This window comes from Apteryx rowi, unplaced genomic scaffold (assembly GCF_003343035.1).
Source record: "Apteryx rowi isolate R43461 unplaced genomic scaffold, aptRow1 scaffold_326, whole genome shotgun sequence".
Classification (NCBI taxonomy): domain Eukaryota; kingdom Metazoa; phylum Chordata; class Aves; order Apterygiformes; family Apterygidae; genus Apteryx; species Apteryx rowi.
In genome coordinates, this window is record NW_020449708.1 from 484839 (window position 1) to 499244 (window position 14406).

General features: G+C 49.3%; 1 protein-coding gene across 1 annotated transcript; it reads left to right on the top strand.

The window, feature by feature from the left end:
* Positions 1-1549: 1549 nt before the first annotated feature.
* DUSP7 (dual specificity phosphatase 7) lies at positions 1550-6942 on the top strand (the record flags this gene model as incomplete). The annotated part of the gene is made up of 2 exons (XM_026071460.1): positions 1550-1988; positions 4543-6942. Coding segments are annotated over 2 exons (747 nt in total), but the record flags the coding sequence as incomplete, so codon positions are not given.
* Positions 6943-14406: the final 7464 nt, after the last annotated feature.

The following is a 14406-nucleotide window of genomic DNA, read 5'->3' on the forward strand; positions in this document are numbered from 1 at the left end:
CACCGCGGCCGGGCCCCTCGGCGGGGCTCCGTCCCGGCGGACTCGGGCTCGGCTGGCCCCGCTGGCGGCGGTCGCTGGGTGGCAGGGTTGAGGCAGGAATAGCGGGAGACACGCGTGGGGGAGGGAGCGGCCGGGAAAGTTGCCACTTGCAGCCCTTTTTTTTTTAAAAAAAAAAAAAGGAAAAAAAGAAAGAAAGAAAAAGGAGGGGGGGGGGACAAACCACTGCTGCCCCTCGGTACCCTTTTTTGGTAGCCCGGGGAGAGCCCCCGGGCCGGGGTGGCGGCGCCGGGGGCAGGCAGGTACGTGGGGAGCAGCCTGTGGGGCAGCCAGGCCCAGCGCGGGGCCGGTGCCCCCCCCCCCCGCGCTGCCCCCCTGCCCGGCGCGGAGCCCCCTGCCCGCCCCGCTTTGTCCCTGCGCCCCTCTCCCCGCCGCCCTGGTTCCTAACAGGAAGGAGCGGCTTTGAAGTTACTCTTAAGCTCTCCCTAATGGGCAGGGGAGGAGTTAAGCCCCTTTCTCTCCCCTTTTCCTGGAGCCTCGGTGGGAAATGTTTCCAATTAAAATTCCAAAATGGCTCCTCGGTGTTGTCTGGCGGCGCGGGGGGGAGGCGGACGAGCCTCCTCCTCGTGAATGGAGGTGGCAGGAGCTGTCTGTCCTGCTCGGTGACCCTGCCGCAACCACCAAACCCGCGAACAAAGTTTCCAGGAGGCCTTTCTAATTAAACCATTTGTCAGTGTCAGATAACGATGGCTAAACTCCGGTTTAATATTGGCTGCAAAGGAGGTAGAGCCATGGGGTTTTTCCTTTTTCTTGGCTTTCCTTCCCAAACTGTTGAGCTGAGGAGTTGGAAAAAAGGAGTTGGAAGTAGGCACAGGGGGTCCTGTCCTTCCTCAGTGTGATGTGGTTTGGATGAAGAATGATCCTGCGATGCTGCTCTGTCACGAAGTGTGCTTATAATGATAAAATAGATATGAAGATTGCTCTCTTAGGCAAAACTTATGGCCTTTTCCCTGTTTGAAGGTGAATGATTTTATGGGGTTTTAGTGACTGGGTTGGGTATTTAGTTGTTCTTCTTTTTATCTTCGTGGAGACAGATGCTCTTGTGCTTTTCTTTCTTTTTTTTTTTTCTTTTTCTTTTGCTTATGTGGCATAATAGCTCTTGCCTAAACTGTCCCAGCCTTGTATCTTTGAGAACCTGAATGAGGCAACGTTGAGTATCTCTTGCCATTGATTTTTATTTTTGCATGTTTGTTTCTTTTGATGTGATTGAGATTTGGCCCATATTTATCACAAGCAGTATCAAACTTTGCAAGAAGTTCCCTTTATTTTCCTCTTTGCTCAATAGCAATCTGCCCTGTGGAAGTAGAGGGAGTGGGGAGATGTCTTTCAAGGGGACATCTTTTGAGAAGCTGAATGTATACCAGCTTTCTGCTGGCAAACACTTACTTAGTAGCATGCACATATGTTCAGGTAGAACGATTTTTTTTTTAAAAAAGAGGCTCCATTTTAAAACATCTTTCTTTCTGCCTCTCTCCCTCCCTCTCTCCTTTTCCCCTTCCCAGGTGGCTTTAACAAGTTTCAGACTGAATATTCTGAGCATTGTGAGACCAACCTTGACAGCTCCTCACCCAGCAACTCTCCACCTGCATCTGTCCTTGGCCTGGGAGGGCTGCGGATAAGCTCTGACTGTTCAGATGGCGAATCTGACAGGGAACCCAGCAGTGCCACGGAGTCGGACGGAAGCCCAATTCCCAACAATCAGCCTGCCTTTCCAGTCCAGATCCTACCTTACCTATACCTGGGCTGTGCCAAAGATTCTACCAACTTGGACGTCCTGGGCAAATACGGCATTAAGTACATCCTGAATGTGACTCCCAACCTGCCAAACATGTTTGAGCATGACGGAGAGTTCAAGTACAAGCAGATCCCCATCTCGGATCACTGGAGTCAGAACCTCTCGCAGTTCTTTCCTGAGGCCATTGCTTTCATTGGTAGGTAGTTGGCAGAACATCCCTTTTCCTACTCATTGCTTGGGAATGCAGCAAGCTACTTCCCAGAGCTGTTGCTGGTCACTAGCCTGACCTCTCTGTGGCATAGTCTCGGTGTTGTCCCTGAAGTCCTGTGTCATGCTTCTGAGGTGACAGCTTTGGTGCACATCAGCCTGGCTCATTCAGAGAGCCTGTCTGGAATCCTCCCCTTCCAAAATTCAGCCCTTCTTACAGCATCTCAGTCTAGTTACCTGAAAATGGTGACTGTGGCAAGCTGGACCCGGGCCCCACTGTATCTTGCCCTTTTATGGGGATTTTCACTTGTGTGAAACAGCTGAACCAAGGCAGTGGAGAACTTTGGATGCCTGCTTTACGCAGAGAAATGAGTGTTGATGGGAATTGTTACTGTGACTGGTGCCAGCAGTTCCTTAGCCCCAACTGTGGTAAAATCTGGGGGGGGGGTTCTTTTCCTGAGGGAATTTGCTAGTCTAGTTATGATCCTGCTGTAAGTCACCCTAGCATAACCAACTCCTTGTATGGATACTTCTTCTAAGGTAAGTATCAACACAATGAGTTAGTGATTATAATTACATTGTAGAGCTAAGCTGGAAAAATTGCTGTGCAGACAACCCTTGAGACAGTTTTGAATGGCTTTGGAGGGAGCAGGAGGGCAAATCTTTTTTTCCCAGGCTATCATTAACTTTGAAATTTGCCTCTTATTCTGTGAGAAGGGTCTGTCAGGCTGAATAAAAGTGGTCATTGCCAGCATGACCTGTGCTGTCTGCTGGTGATCGTCATTAGCCTAATCAATTCTGATTTATGGGGGGTGAATGGCACAGGTAGTTATTATCACTCTAACTACTAAAAGCCCTATGGCTTTGTATCTGGCTAAAAAGGCATTGACCTAGGTAAAGGAGAACGGACCCTTTGCCTTCAGACTGAAATCTCTGCGACAGATTTTGAGGCTTCTTTGTTGCCCACGGTTTCACACCCAGCTGCGTTCGCTCACTTGCCATTTTTTAAGGCCTGTAATGGTCCTTGTCTGCTTTTCAGCCCTCAAAGAACCCAGTCCCCACATGCTCTCTTTTCTCCCCTCTTCTGTCCTCTGATAATATGGTTCTTGTCAGAAGCTTCTGCTTTAGCGTGGCAGCAGGGACCCGTCTAACGTCCTGTCTGTGCTCACAGAACAGAGTGTGTTATTAAACGTCACGGGTGAGGTATGGGGTCCCTGCTGGCATGTGGCATTTGGGATCTCTCTGCTCTGGTCAGACAATGTGTCTCTGAACACCGTGCTTGTGCTTTCCATTTAATGACAGGAAATGGAGGATTACCTCACTCTAAAACCAAACACCAAAAAATGTGGTGTAGGTCAGATGAAAGACAAAAATATCTCAGAAAAACGTTGAACGGGGAGAGACTGGGGGGAGGGCTGTGTAAGCTGACGGGTAATTGTCCGTTGTACTGGAAATTCTTGCCTGGGATTGAAGGCTGGGACAGAAAACCTGTTGTGGCTTGGGTCTGAATTTCTTTTCCTTTTGCCTGTACCTTCTTTGCCCTTCCCCACATTCATGGTGCCAGTGTCTCTTACCCCTGCCTTTGCCTGAGGTTCCTCTTTCTCCTACCACCTTCTCCCTCCCCAGCAAGCTCTCAGTCAAATGACTGACTTGAAATGGGTCTGCCCAGACATAAGCAGCATCGTGTGCTTGTATGTATTCAGCACTCTCAGCAGCGTGTCCCTCTTTCAACACTAAGATGTCAATTCATAAAGGGATCACGCTGTTCCGGCTGTGAGAAAGACAATGAATATGTGTGTGCTTTTCAATCAGTGGCAAGGGAGGGGAAATTTCGTAGTTGTTCTCTTGCAATTTTTTTGGTACAGCCTACATTCCTCTTCTCTGCTACCATTCATCTTGAGATTCTCCTTCAACACAAATGTTTGTTTGTAGTGAAGTGTGTTTCTTTAGATTCTACAGAACAATTTCACAATAAGGGAAGTTCCTGCACTTCAGGCTCTGCTTAAATTGGGTACCACTAGATTCAGATAGCTTCTTAGTGAAAAGACAGGAAAAGCTAAAGAGGACAGCCTGCATGGTGCTGGGTTGTACCCTCATGTGGAGCGTGCAGCCTTCGCTGGTTAATTAGCATTGCGGTGGGTGTGATGAGGCCAGCCACCAGGATTGCCATAGAGCTGTTGTCTCCAGCTCTGCCTGCCTTTTGCAAGTGACCCTTGTCTGTGAATAGAGTAACAGCACTTCGTAGTCAGGGATGTGTCGCCAGGCTTGATTCATACTTTTCAAGCATGTGAAGCATGAGGTGCTTGGCCTTTCTGTGCAGGATGGGGATGCACAGCTTCACTGGCACAGTGGGAATCTCTTGGGACCCCTTTAGGGAGGGACATGATGTTGAAGGACATGAGATGGTGTCACTGGGAGCAGTGGATCCAGCTCTGGCAGTCATCCTGGTGCTATAAACTTGCAGCTGCCACCTGGCCCTGCTCCAAAGCCATGCGTTTTTGGTATGGAATAATAGACTCCCCCTTCCCCTTGTCTTCTTTCAGATGAGGCCCGTTCCAAGAAGTGTGGGATCCTTGTTCACTGCCTCGCTGGCATCAGCCGGTCTGTAACAGTAACTGTCGCCTACTTGATGCAAAAACTCAACTTGTCCCTGAATGACGCCTATGACTTTGTGAAAAGGAAAAAATCCAACATCTCCCCAAACTTTAACTTCATGGGCCAGCTACTGGACTTTGAGAGGACTCTGGGACTCAACAGCCCGTGCGACAACCGCTCCCCCAGTGAACAGCTGTACTTCACCACCCCCACYAACCACAACCTGTTTCAGCTGAACACTCTGGAGTCCACATGAAGGGGATTTAGCGTGGTCGGGAACTCGAGCATCGAATCGCTTCTCTTGAGCATTTCAACTATTACAAAAATATCTGTCTTGCCAGGCAGCTCTGAAAGAACTAGCTTCTCTGAGCAGAGGTGTCTGATTGCTGCTTTAAGAAGGCTAATGCCATTCATTAGTATCCTGATTCTGATCAAAGCGGAGAGGTAGTCTTTTTACAAGGGGTTATTTAATACGGGCGATGTTACAGCGTTCTGAACGCAGCTGTTACCGGCAATAACCGCTTTCCTAGGTGCATTGGGACTGTCAGAGTACGCACACATGTGAAGAGCTACCGGGGGTTAGCTTGCTGTGGAAAGTGAGGAGATTTATGCACTTGGAAACCTTGAACAAAAGGTGTTGGCCCAAGACTGTTTTAAAACCCAAGTTTACTTTTTTTGATTTTAAAAAAAGAAAAGATAAATCTTACTCGAGCTTTGGGTTCAAACTCTTTTTAAATATGTAAGTTCCTGACTGTTTGTACAGACGAGGTTGCAAAACCAGTATTTTATTCTGTTTCTTGTTTGATCATTTATTATTTTTTTTAATCAAATGTTTATATTGACCAAATGCATTTTGCACACTTTGTGAAGCCTTGGTATGTCCTGGCATATTACTGGGTACTCCAGAGAGAGATACATGCTGCTGCTGTTGTTGTTAGCATCTGGTAGGAAGCTTTGTTATGTGTGAAGGCCAGTTGGGCTTAAACGCAACCCCTTCACCACGCCTGCACTCACAATCACAAACTCTGCACTGATTCAGCCAAGGTGACTAAGCCACAAGCTTTTTTTTTAATGCCACCCCTGCCAAAAACACTGTTTGCTGTTGCCAGAGGTAAAACTCTTGTAGCCTCCAGAGTTGGTAGAAGCATGTCTGAGCCGAGCACTCATTCTCTGCTGCCTGTTGACTGACTTAATGTCGTCCAGCTGGCCTGAAATCATTCCAGCTTCCGAAGTAAAGAAAGTATTTGTGATGTTGGCGTTTCTCTTGCACACTTGATTCTTTCCCATGTGTGTGCATGTGGGGTGGGGGATGGAGGGGGGGGAACACAGCGAGAGCCTGGAGCAGAGCGAGGATTGTGTAGTGGGACAGGACTGAATCACCACGCACGGAGCGTGTGAGGGGAGTGAAGAGATGTGGAAATAACGACAAGAGCGTTGTAACAGAATTTTTATATACATATATATATAAATATATATATATTAACTGGCAAAACCTGAAATGATTGGAGCTTTCAACAGAGGTTCTAATTTTTTTTTTTTTCTTTTTCCTCTTTCGAATAACTTTATGCCGTGCCTTCTATTCTGAGAAGACTTGTTTATATTTCTGGCTAGTGTTTGGCAAACACCTTGTACCAAGCTGGGAGGGGGAGGAAGTGGTAATTTATGGGAGGAGGGCAGAACGGATTTGGAGATTTCTTTATTGGCTGCAATGTAGTCCCTCCTTTCTCCCCCCTCCCTGTCCACTTTAACTCTCATGTAACTGAAAAAAAAAAGCCACGGATTTTTTCTAAATATCCATTTTTGTACTTTTTTCAAAAAAAAAAGAAAAATAATAAAAAAAATCTCCTTCTGGAGGAATGTTTGACGCTGTCACATCCTGAAACTGTTCTTTTTGTTAAAGTTATTACCAGAATGTTGGAATGAGCTTTTTTCTGGTTTTCTGGTTTCGTTTTTGTTCATTGTTGGGTTTTCTTGTTTGCAACAATGTTTGGATCGTGGGTCATTGGAAGGGAGAATGGGTGCAAGTATGGTTGCGAGTGAGCAAATTGAGAATATCCTAATTGCATCTTACCTCATGGAGGAATTTTATTTTTCAGGGATTTTTTGACAGTGCATCTGTATTGCATTACAGCTAAGCTGGTTTGTAAAGGCTTCCTGTGCTGTTAGTGGTCTTTCTTCTTTAAAGGAAAAAAAGATGCATCTTCTGGTTAGTACAAATGAGAGCTTGTTAGTGAGGAGTGGTTCTGCTTTCTGAGTTATGAAGGAAAATTAGTGACCCTACATATACTGATCCAATATTGGGACTTTGTTTATATTGCAAATAAATATTATTTTTTCTTTAAAAATGATGTTTGTGTCGGATGCTTGTCTAGCCTCTGTCCATATAAGGGCATGCTGTTTTCTTACCCCCACCCCCCTTTTTTTATGGTCGATTAGTGTTCTTCTGTGACCATGAGCAGCATTTGCTGGGCAGTGTTCAAGTGTGGTGTTTGGTTTCATGCACAGTTTAATTTTTAAGACCTGTGGTAAAACGGAGAGGGGGAGATGGGGGTGAGAAGGATTGGGGTATTGGGTAAACCAGGGAACAGAGAACACATCAAGGATGGGGACCAGCTTTGATGCCCAGCCATGCCTCAGCACCAAAAATAGATAAACTAAAGATATTTTTGTTCACTATTTAAGTGTGGCCTTCTGAGGCATGGCGAGGCCTTGCCACCACTGTTGTAATGGCAGGTTTCCTTTCAGTGGGAAAGCGGCAGGCTGTGGCCCCGCAAGGCCCCCGCTGACTCCTCCTGCAGCCCGTGGAGAGCAGGAGGCCCTCGAGCCAACGTGCGGAGCCAGCAGCCTCCGCGTGGCACGCCGGCCTGGCCGCGAGGGCCGTGCTGCCTCCTCTGCGCTCCCCAGGCCCGTCCTCAGGCACGAGCRGTTTGAGAGAAACCCAGACGGGCTCATGGGGCTATTTTGGGGTAAGACCTGGCTTTGAGTGCCCGGGTGCACCTCTGCTGATGGAGGGACCCACGTCCCCTCTGATCCCAGGCGTGCAGGACTGAGCTGGCCCGGCCAGTTCTCAGGGCACTTGTTGTCACCTGGCTTCTGGTGCAAACAGGCTGTTAAAAAGGTCAGTTAGGAAAGGTTATTAACCATGGGCAGTGTGCATCACACCCTTGTGTCCTCTGGAAAGAGGGAGGCAAGTAGGGTGGCTCTGGCTGGTGCTAGAAGCAACACCTGGTGTGGAGTCCACTGTCCCAACTGGAAAAAAAAAAAAACAAGACTAAGTATGTTCTGGGGTTTTCTTGGTGGCTGTGGTCTCCCCCTCCCCCCCCCCCAGCACTCCTTGTTCTAATCCAAATGGCAAGAAATTAAGTGACTATCTTCTTTCAAATTTTTGACTGATTCCTCTAAGGGTGTGTGTATGCATGTGTGTTTTTGTTTTTTCTAATCCCACAGCCTGGGCACAAAGGATTGCTAATTTTATTCTAGAAAGAGCTCAGATTGAAAGGTGCTGCATCCATCACAGAGCAGGACAGCTAGTCAAAGACTGAAGCCGGAGACAAGTGAGTGTGTGTGAGCGAGGATTTGTTTGTTTACTCCTGAACTGCATGATGGGAATCTATATATTGATTTAGAGGCCTGTTTGTGGCTCAACAAATAAAAATCTACCTGGTACACTGGGAAAAGAAGTCCTTTAGGTTTTCTCCTTTAATTACATGGTAGAGTAGCTCTTGAGGAAGATATGCAACTGTGCTGGCATCTGGCTGTGCACTGAAGGGGTGCAGAACAGCTTGTCAGGTGTATAGCTATATTTGCTTCCATCTGACTTCGTCTTACGACTTTCTGCTAAAGTGTGGAATAGGATATTAGCAGTTAGCATTAGCTCTGTGAGCTAGTTTGCATGGTAGCTGAGTTGTGGCTGTCTGAAACGGCACAGATGTCATTTGTAATGGCCTAGGTAGAAGAACTGGTATTCAGCCAGCCGCTATGTTGTTCCTCAGCAGGCAGCTCTCATGTGGTAGCTAATCATGGGAGATGCAAGTCTATTGTGAATATCCCTGCCATTGCTGCATTCAAAAGTCCCACTGCCAGAGGCAGGAGATGGCTTGTCTGAAAAGTGTCCAGAAAGTGCTCTTTCCTCCAGGACCCAAAAGGAGCTTCTTTCAAGCATCCCAGACTTGACAGAAGAGAGCGACCTGCCTACTGGGCTTGGCTGGGTCCTCAGCCATCAGTGCTTTAAGAATGTCTTGCACTGTGCTTCTTGGCTTGGAGTTTCTTTAGAGACCTCATGTCCCAGCAGATTAATTCAGTGAGGAGACAAGAACTGACATCAGGAAAGGGGCAGTGCTGGAGAGATCATATATAGAGAGAAGAGAGAGAGCGGGGTCTGTCTATGCTCCCTTGCAGCAGTGGGCACAAGCACTAGCTAAGTGTAGGAGCACAGGCTGAGTGAGAAAGCTGGTTATGTTCAGACCGGGGGAATTTGGCAAGGAGATACTGCTTCCCACATGCAGCAGGGAGAAGCTCCTTGGTTAACCCATTGATTCCAGACAAGCCACTTGTAAGATGCTCTGTGGTGCTCTGTTCTACAAAACCAGGGAATTCCCTGTTTGGGCTGACAGATCTGCTACCACTGGGTTTCACTTGTGATGCCACAAGCCCTCAGGTAACAAAAGTGGGAACTTTTCTTTTTTTTTTTCCATGGTTGACTTTGTCTTATCTCTCTAATTTCAGCAGCTGGAGGAACCATAGCTTGTTGCTTTCAAAGGGTTTCTGCCTCAGTTTCAAGTCACAGCAAGAGCACAAAATTCTTAACACAGGCAGAGTTAAACCTCTGCAATTCCCTGCTGGAAAGTCCATGTAACTGCTTTTGAATGCTTCCAGCAACTCATTGTATAGTACAGGCACATCTTCCCTCCATCCATCCTTCTGGCTGGTTGAGAGAGCTCAGCCAGTTACCCCAGCCAGAGAGGAAAGAGGAAGGAAAGCAAGGGCATGACTGAGCATGAAGGTGATTGTTCAGTGCCTTGTGAAATGGAAGAGCAAAGAACAGGTCCGAGGGCAGTGCAGTGTTAAGATTACTTTTGGTAATACAAAATGACAGAGCATGGTTGGCCTAGGCCTTGTTGTCAGGAATAAAATGGGATGCCTTCCTCAGGAAGCCACTGGTTATTGTCGCTTTCTTTGCCCTTTTTGTGTTTTAACTGGGTCCCTCCAGCTCATGGTATCTGTAGCTCTGGTCCTGGCAAATGAGCCTCAACTCAAAGCTGGGGATGGGCCAGTGACATGTGCCCCAAACAGCTGCAGAAGTGAGATGTGAAGGAAGGCTGTCAGTGTCGGGATGAGCAAGCAGGACACAAGCCCAGGGGAAGGGGCTTTGGGGTTGCCTATAGTTTTTTCCCCTCTCTTCTGTCTAATCTTGCCCCTCTTCTAGGCCCTTATTTCTTGGTGTGGCATCAAACACGCTTTGAGCATGATGCAAGTCAACCTTTGCAGCTCTGAACTTGCCTTCTGTTGCGTCACCCAGAGACACCCATGGAAAGCAGAGTCTTCACGCCATCATCTGAATTTGGGTACTCATATCTCCAGGGTAACCAGGTTATTTGTGGGTTGTTGTTATTTTCTTTTTTTATCCTTTATGTGAGCAAATCAGGCTATTTGCAGTGTTGTGAAGGCATTTAAATAGTTCAGCTAATCAACACATTCCTGTATTTATAGTCAACTGGCACAGGCTGCAATAGTCATGTTCTGGGCTGCTCGAAAAGTGTGTGAAAGTGGGGTTTCTTCCTGGTCTCAGGCCATTTGCTCTTGTGCATCTGCAGATCTTTCTCTCTTAATCCTACATGAGCTCTGACTAAATGCAACATGGGGTGAGAACACAGGTGAGGTAAATGTCCACCAGGCAGGGAGGGCAGCTCAGGAGAGTCAGGGCAGGAGCAGATCCAGCCTCCACATCCCATTTGTCTTTCTCAGGAGTTTCTCAGTGCAAGCTGCAAAGCTCCCCTCTTTGATGGCTCCCTCTTTCGACTTTCTGGCCGTGTTACTGATCTTCCCACCACTGCAGGCTGTCTGCTTGTGGCTGCTCTCACTTTCTAGCCTGTCCATAGGAGCTCTCCATGCCACTTCCGATGGGGAAGCCTTTGCTGGAAGAGGAGCACAGCTGGCATGGAGTGAGATCAGCTGGGGTCAGCCTGCGGGTGGCAATGGCCACAGACAGTGCTGTGAGGCCCTGCCTCTGGGAGAGGCATCAGCGAGGGTCAGGAGGGGATGTTGCCTGGCAAATTCAGCAACAGGAGGTCTCCTGCTGAGGCTTTTCACAGCGGCTGAGATCATTGCGGTGGGAGGAAAGTGGGGTATGGACCAGAAGGTGGAGCTTTGCTTGGAAAAGACACAGAAACTGAGGGACCTTTACTGAAAGCTGCCAGAAAAGGGCTTGGGTCACCCAGGAGCACTGCTCTGGAAGACGGGCCGAAGCGAGGCCAGCTAGAGTGGCCACCAGGTGATTACTGGACCCCGCTGCCACGTGAGGTGCGAGATTTGGGTGGGAAACACCAGCATGGGCGCGAGCGTCAGCGCTGCACTCGAGCAAGGGCTGCGTGCGCCGCTGCGGGCTCCGTCCCGCGTGGTGACAGCCGGGCAGGGCGCGAGCCTGGGAAACGGGGCAGCTCTGCGAGGCCTCGGCGGAAGCGCTTGCGGCCACGTTGCGCACAGCGCTGAAGTTTAGGAACGGCCATAAAAAACGGCACCGGCCGTTGCGGCTGCAGCAGCCCCGCGAGCAGCTCGTGTGGCGCCGCCTCAACCCTGCGAGGAGCCGGCGGGCGGGGCCGGGGCCGGGCGCGACAGCTCCCCCCTGCGGCGGGCGGCGGCCATTTTGTTGCCCTCCTCGCCGCGGCGCTCCGGCCTGGCATGGCGGCCGCCTGCTGCCGCCCCGCTGCGGCGAGCCAGCGCCCCCCACCTGCGCCGGAGAGGCTTGGTGCGCGAAGAGGTTCCTCGGTAAGTGCAGTTTCCCTTTTCTAGCCTGACCTTGGCTCTGCTCGCACACTTTTTCCCCTCCCAAATGCCCAAAGAGCTGCTGCAACACCACCTGGTGTGCTTTGCCTCCTCTGCTTGCTCCGCAGGGGCGTCCAGGCTGCTGCCAAGGCCGTGTGGCCCGTCGCAGCTTTGCTCTGGAGAAGCAGCCAGCGCTGCCTTGGCAGTGCAGCCGCAGCTCCCGCCCGGGATTGGCCTCCATGGGAGAAGAGCGCCGGCCTGGAAGACCCGCGGTGCTGGCTGTGGAGCTGCTCCGAAAGTGCAGCTGGATCATGCAGGGGAGGTGGGGGAGGAAGGGTGGCCTCGGGGGTGGAAGGCCCTCCGCGGCCGGCGGCAGCTGAATCCACTTGTGTCTGTGATGGCAATGGCTGGGCCTCAGCAGCCACATGAGCTGTCAGCAATGAGGAGCTGCTCGCAAAGGACCCGCGAGCTTCTGATGCCTCCAGGCTCTTCCCTGACATCTCCGTGTTCCCCTGCTAAGCCATATCTCAGAGCGTGTTTTCGTGTTGGGAGCTGGGTCAGGAAGGAAGTTGCGGTTCAGCTTTGATGGCACAGTCAAGGGTTGGGGATTAATTATGGGTTGAGAATTAATCGTGTAGCAGGTGTAGACACTCGGGCTGGCTGTACAGCCCCAGACTGCTGATGCCCAACCTCTGTGGGCTGTGCAGACCCACATTCACTGGGGTTGCGTGGACTCCCCCTCTCTGCCTAGTGCTAAACGAGCCTGTCAGTGGTCTTTCTGGCCTTTCTTTCTCCATTCTGCTCAGGTTGTTTGTGCTCAAAACTGAACTTGTGCTTTTTTTTTGCATTACCCTTGTTTGATTTCTCTGGCTTCTCCACTGCTTTCTGTTACCTCAGATAGTTGATAATTGATGTACTCTCACTGGGCAGCTGCTCCTGAGAAGATGTGCTCCTTCTGAAGGAGACTGGAATTCTGGCTTTATCTCAGAAACACTGGGGCATGTAGGAAACGGAGACCCGTCCTGCTGTGCGCAGATCAGGGAAATATGTTTTAGTTCTTTGCTGCTCAATGGCATATGGTATTCAAGAGCACACAGGGCCTTAAGAAGTAGCTGGTGAGGAGACCAGGTAGGAGTGGGGGAAGAAGAATCCAGACAGATTTATTTATTTTTCTGCTTTCTTTCCCTGGAGAAACATCTGGCTTATGTAAAGCCATTTGCTGGGTTTCTCACTGCTTTATTTTGGTAGCTCTGAAAATCTCTGCATTCAGGCACTCTGCTCTTCTCATCTCCCATCACTGCCTCAAGGGCAGATTCTTTGTGATTTGGGGTTTTGCTTTTATGAAGTTTACTCTGTTTCTGGTCTGTGTTCTCTCTCTCTCTCTCTCTCTCTCTCTCTTTTTTCTTGTAAGGACTGGCTCTAGTTTGCTTGTGGTTTTGCCTTGTTTTCTTCTGCAAGGCGAACTATTGTGATAAAACCTGCACAAAGTGAGAGGGAGCAGACTGTTGCATTGCCGAGACCCTGGTCACTGATAAGGCATTGGTGAAAATGCAATGCTAGAGAGAAGCTGAGCACTGAATTTTGGTTGCAGATGTGGCACCTTGGAAACTGCATGTTTTTGTATGGGGGATTTTTTATGGAAGTATGTATGGGGAATGGAGGAGTTCTGACTTTGGATCTGGGGTAAGAACCCCACTTCCTGTCCCAGACATTTCTCTGAATTAGAGCAGTTATTTTACTGTGCAGACCTGGCAGCAAAGTATTCAGTGCTTGGCAGGAGATTTACAGCCCTGCGCCAGTGATACAGTTTGGATCTCACTTTAAATTTGCCATTGCCTCTCCCTGGATGGCTGACTCTCTGCTGCTTGGACTAGTCATTAGAAAATCTTTGGGGACTTTGGATTGGGCCCTCTGAGAGCCAAGGCAGGATCCTTTCAGAGCTGTGCAGAGCACTGTTTAGCCCTCTGGACATGAGGTTGAGGCGCCTCCGGATGCTGAGTCTGGAAGAAAGCTGCCCTAGCCTCCAACAGAATGAGTGCTCCTCAGTGTCAGCTTCCCTCTTCCTGTCATCTCTGACGTTCGTCACCCTCCACGTGTTTCACTCGTGCCCCGCTGGCTTTAGGCTCTATTCCCATTCGGTCTGTTGCCTTTGAATGATCCTGTGTTAGAGGTTCAAACAGGTTCCTACATGTCTTGGCCCTGTATCCTTTTGGCAGAAAGCTAGAGAGATGTTTGGGAAGCTGTTTTTTTTAACATGAAGCTTCACTATTCATTCCCCAAATAGCTTTCCCTCTCATTGGATAACTTCTTCCTGCCAGGACAGTCTAAGCCTGTTCTGACAGGCAGCTTATCTGCCTCGCAGCTCTGACTGCTTCCTCTGTCTCTCCTTTGTGTGGGAGGTGTTTTGTCTTTCCAAACTTCTGCTGACTTCAGTGGGCACTTGCTTGTGCCCAAACATGCACTGATAGTGCAGTTCAGTGCTGAAATTCCCTGCTGATTTTTGTTTATGTCCTTGCAGCATGTTTTTCTTTGCAAAGGGAAGTACCCAAGTGGTTTGGGGAGGGGCAAGAGGGTTGTTATTGAAAGTTAGTGAAGCAGCAGTTCTCTGCTGGCCCTGGCTGCCTCCATCCAGCAAGTTCCACAGCAGAGCATGGCAAAGGCACTGGTGTTGAGGAGTGTCAGCCCAATAAGGGTCCCAGTAAATGGCTGAACTGGCTTCATCTGAAAAAGTCCAGAGCAGCCAGCTTGCTCCTTTCCTGTGTTGCCAGCTGCTCAGGCTGTTTTAGAGAGATTCCCAGTCTAGTTTTAAATCTGGTAAAAGTGGAAAGAAG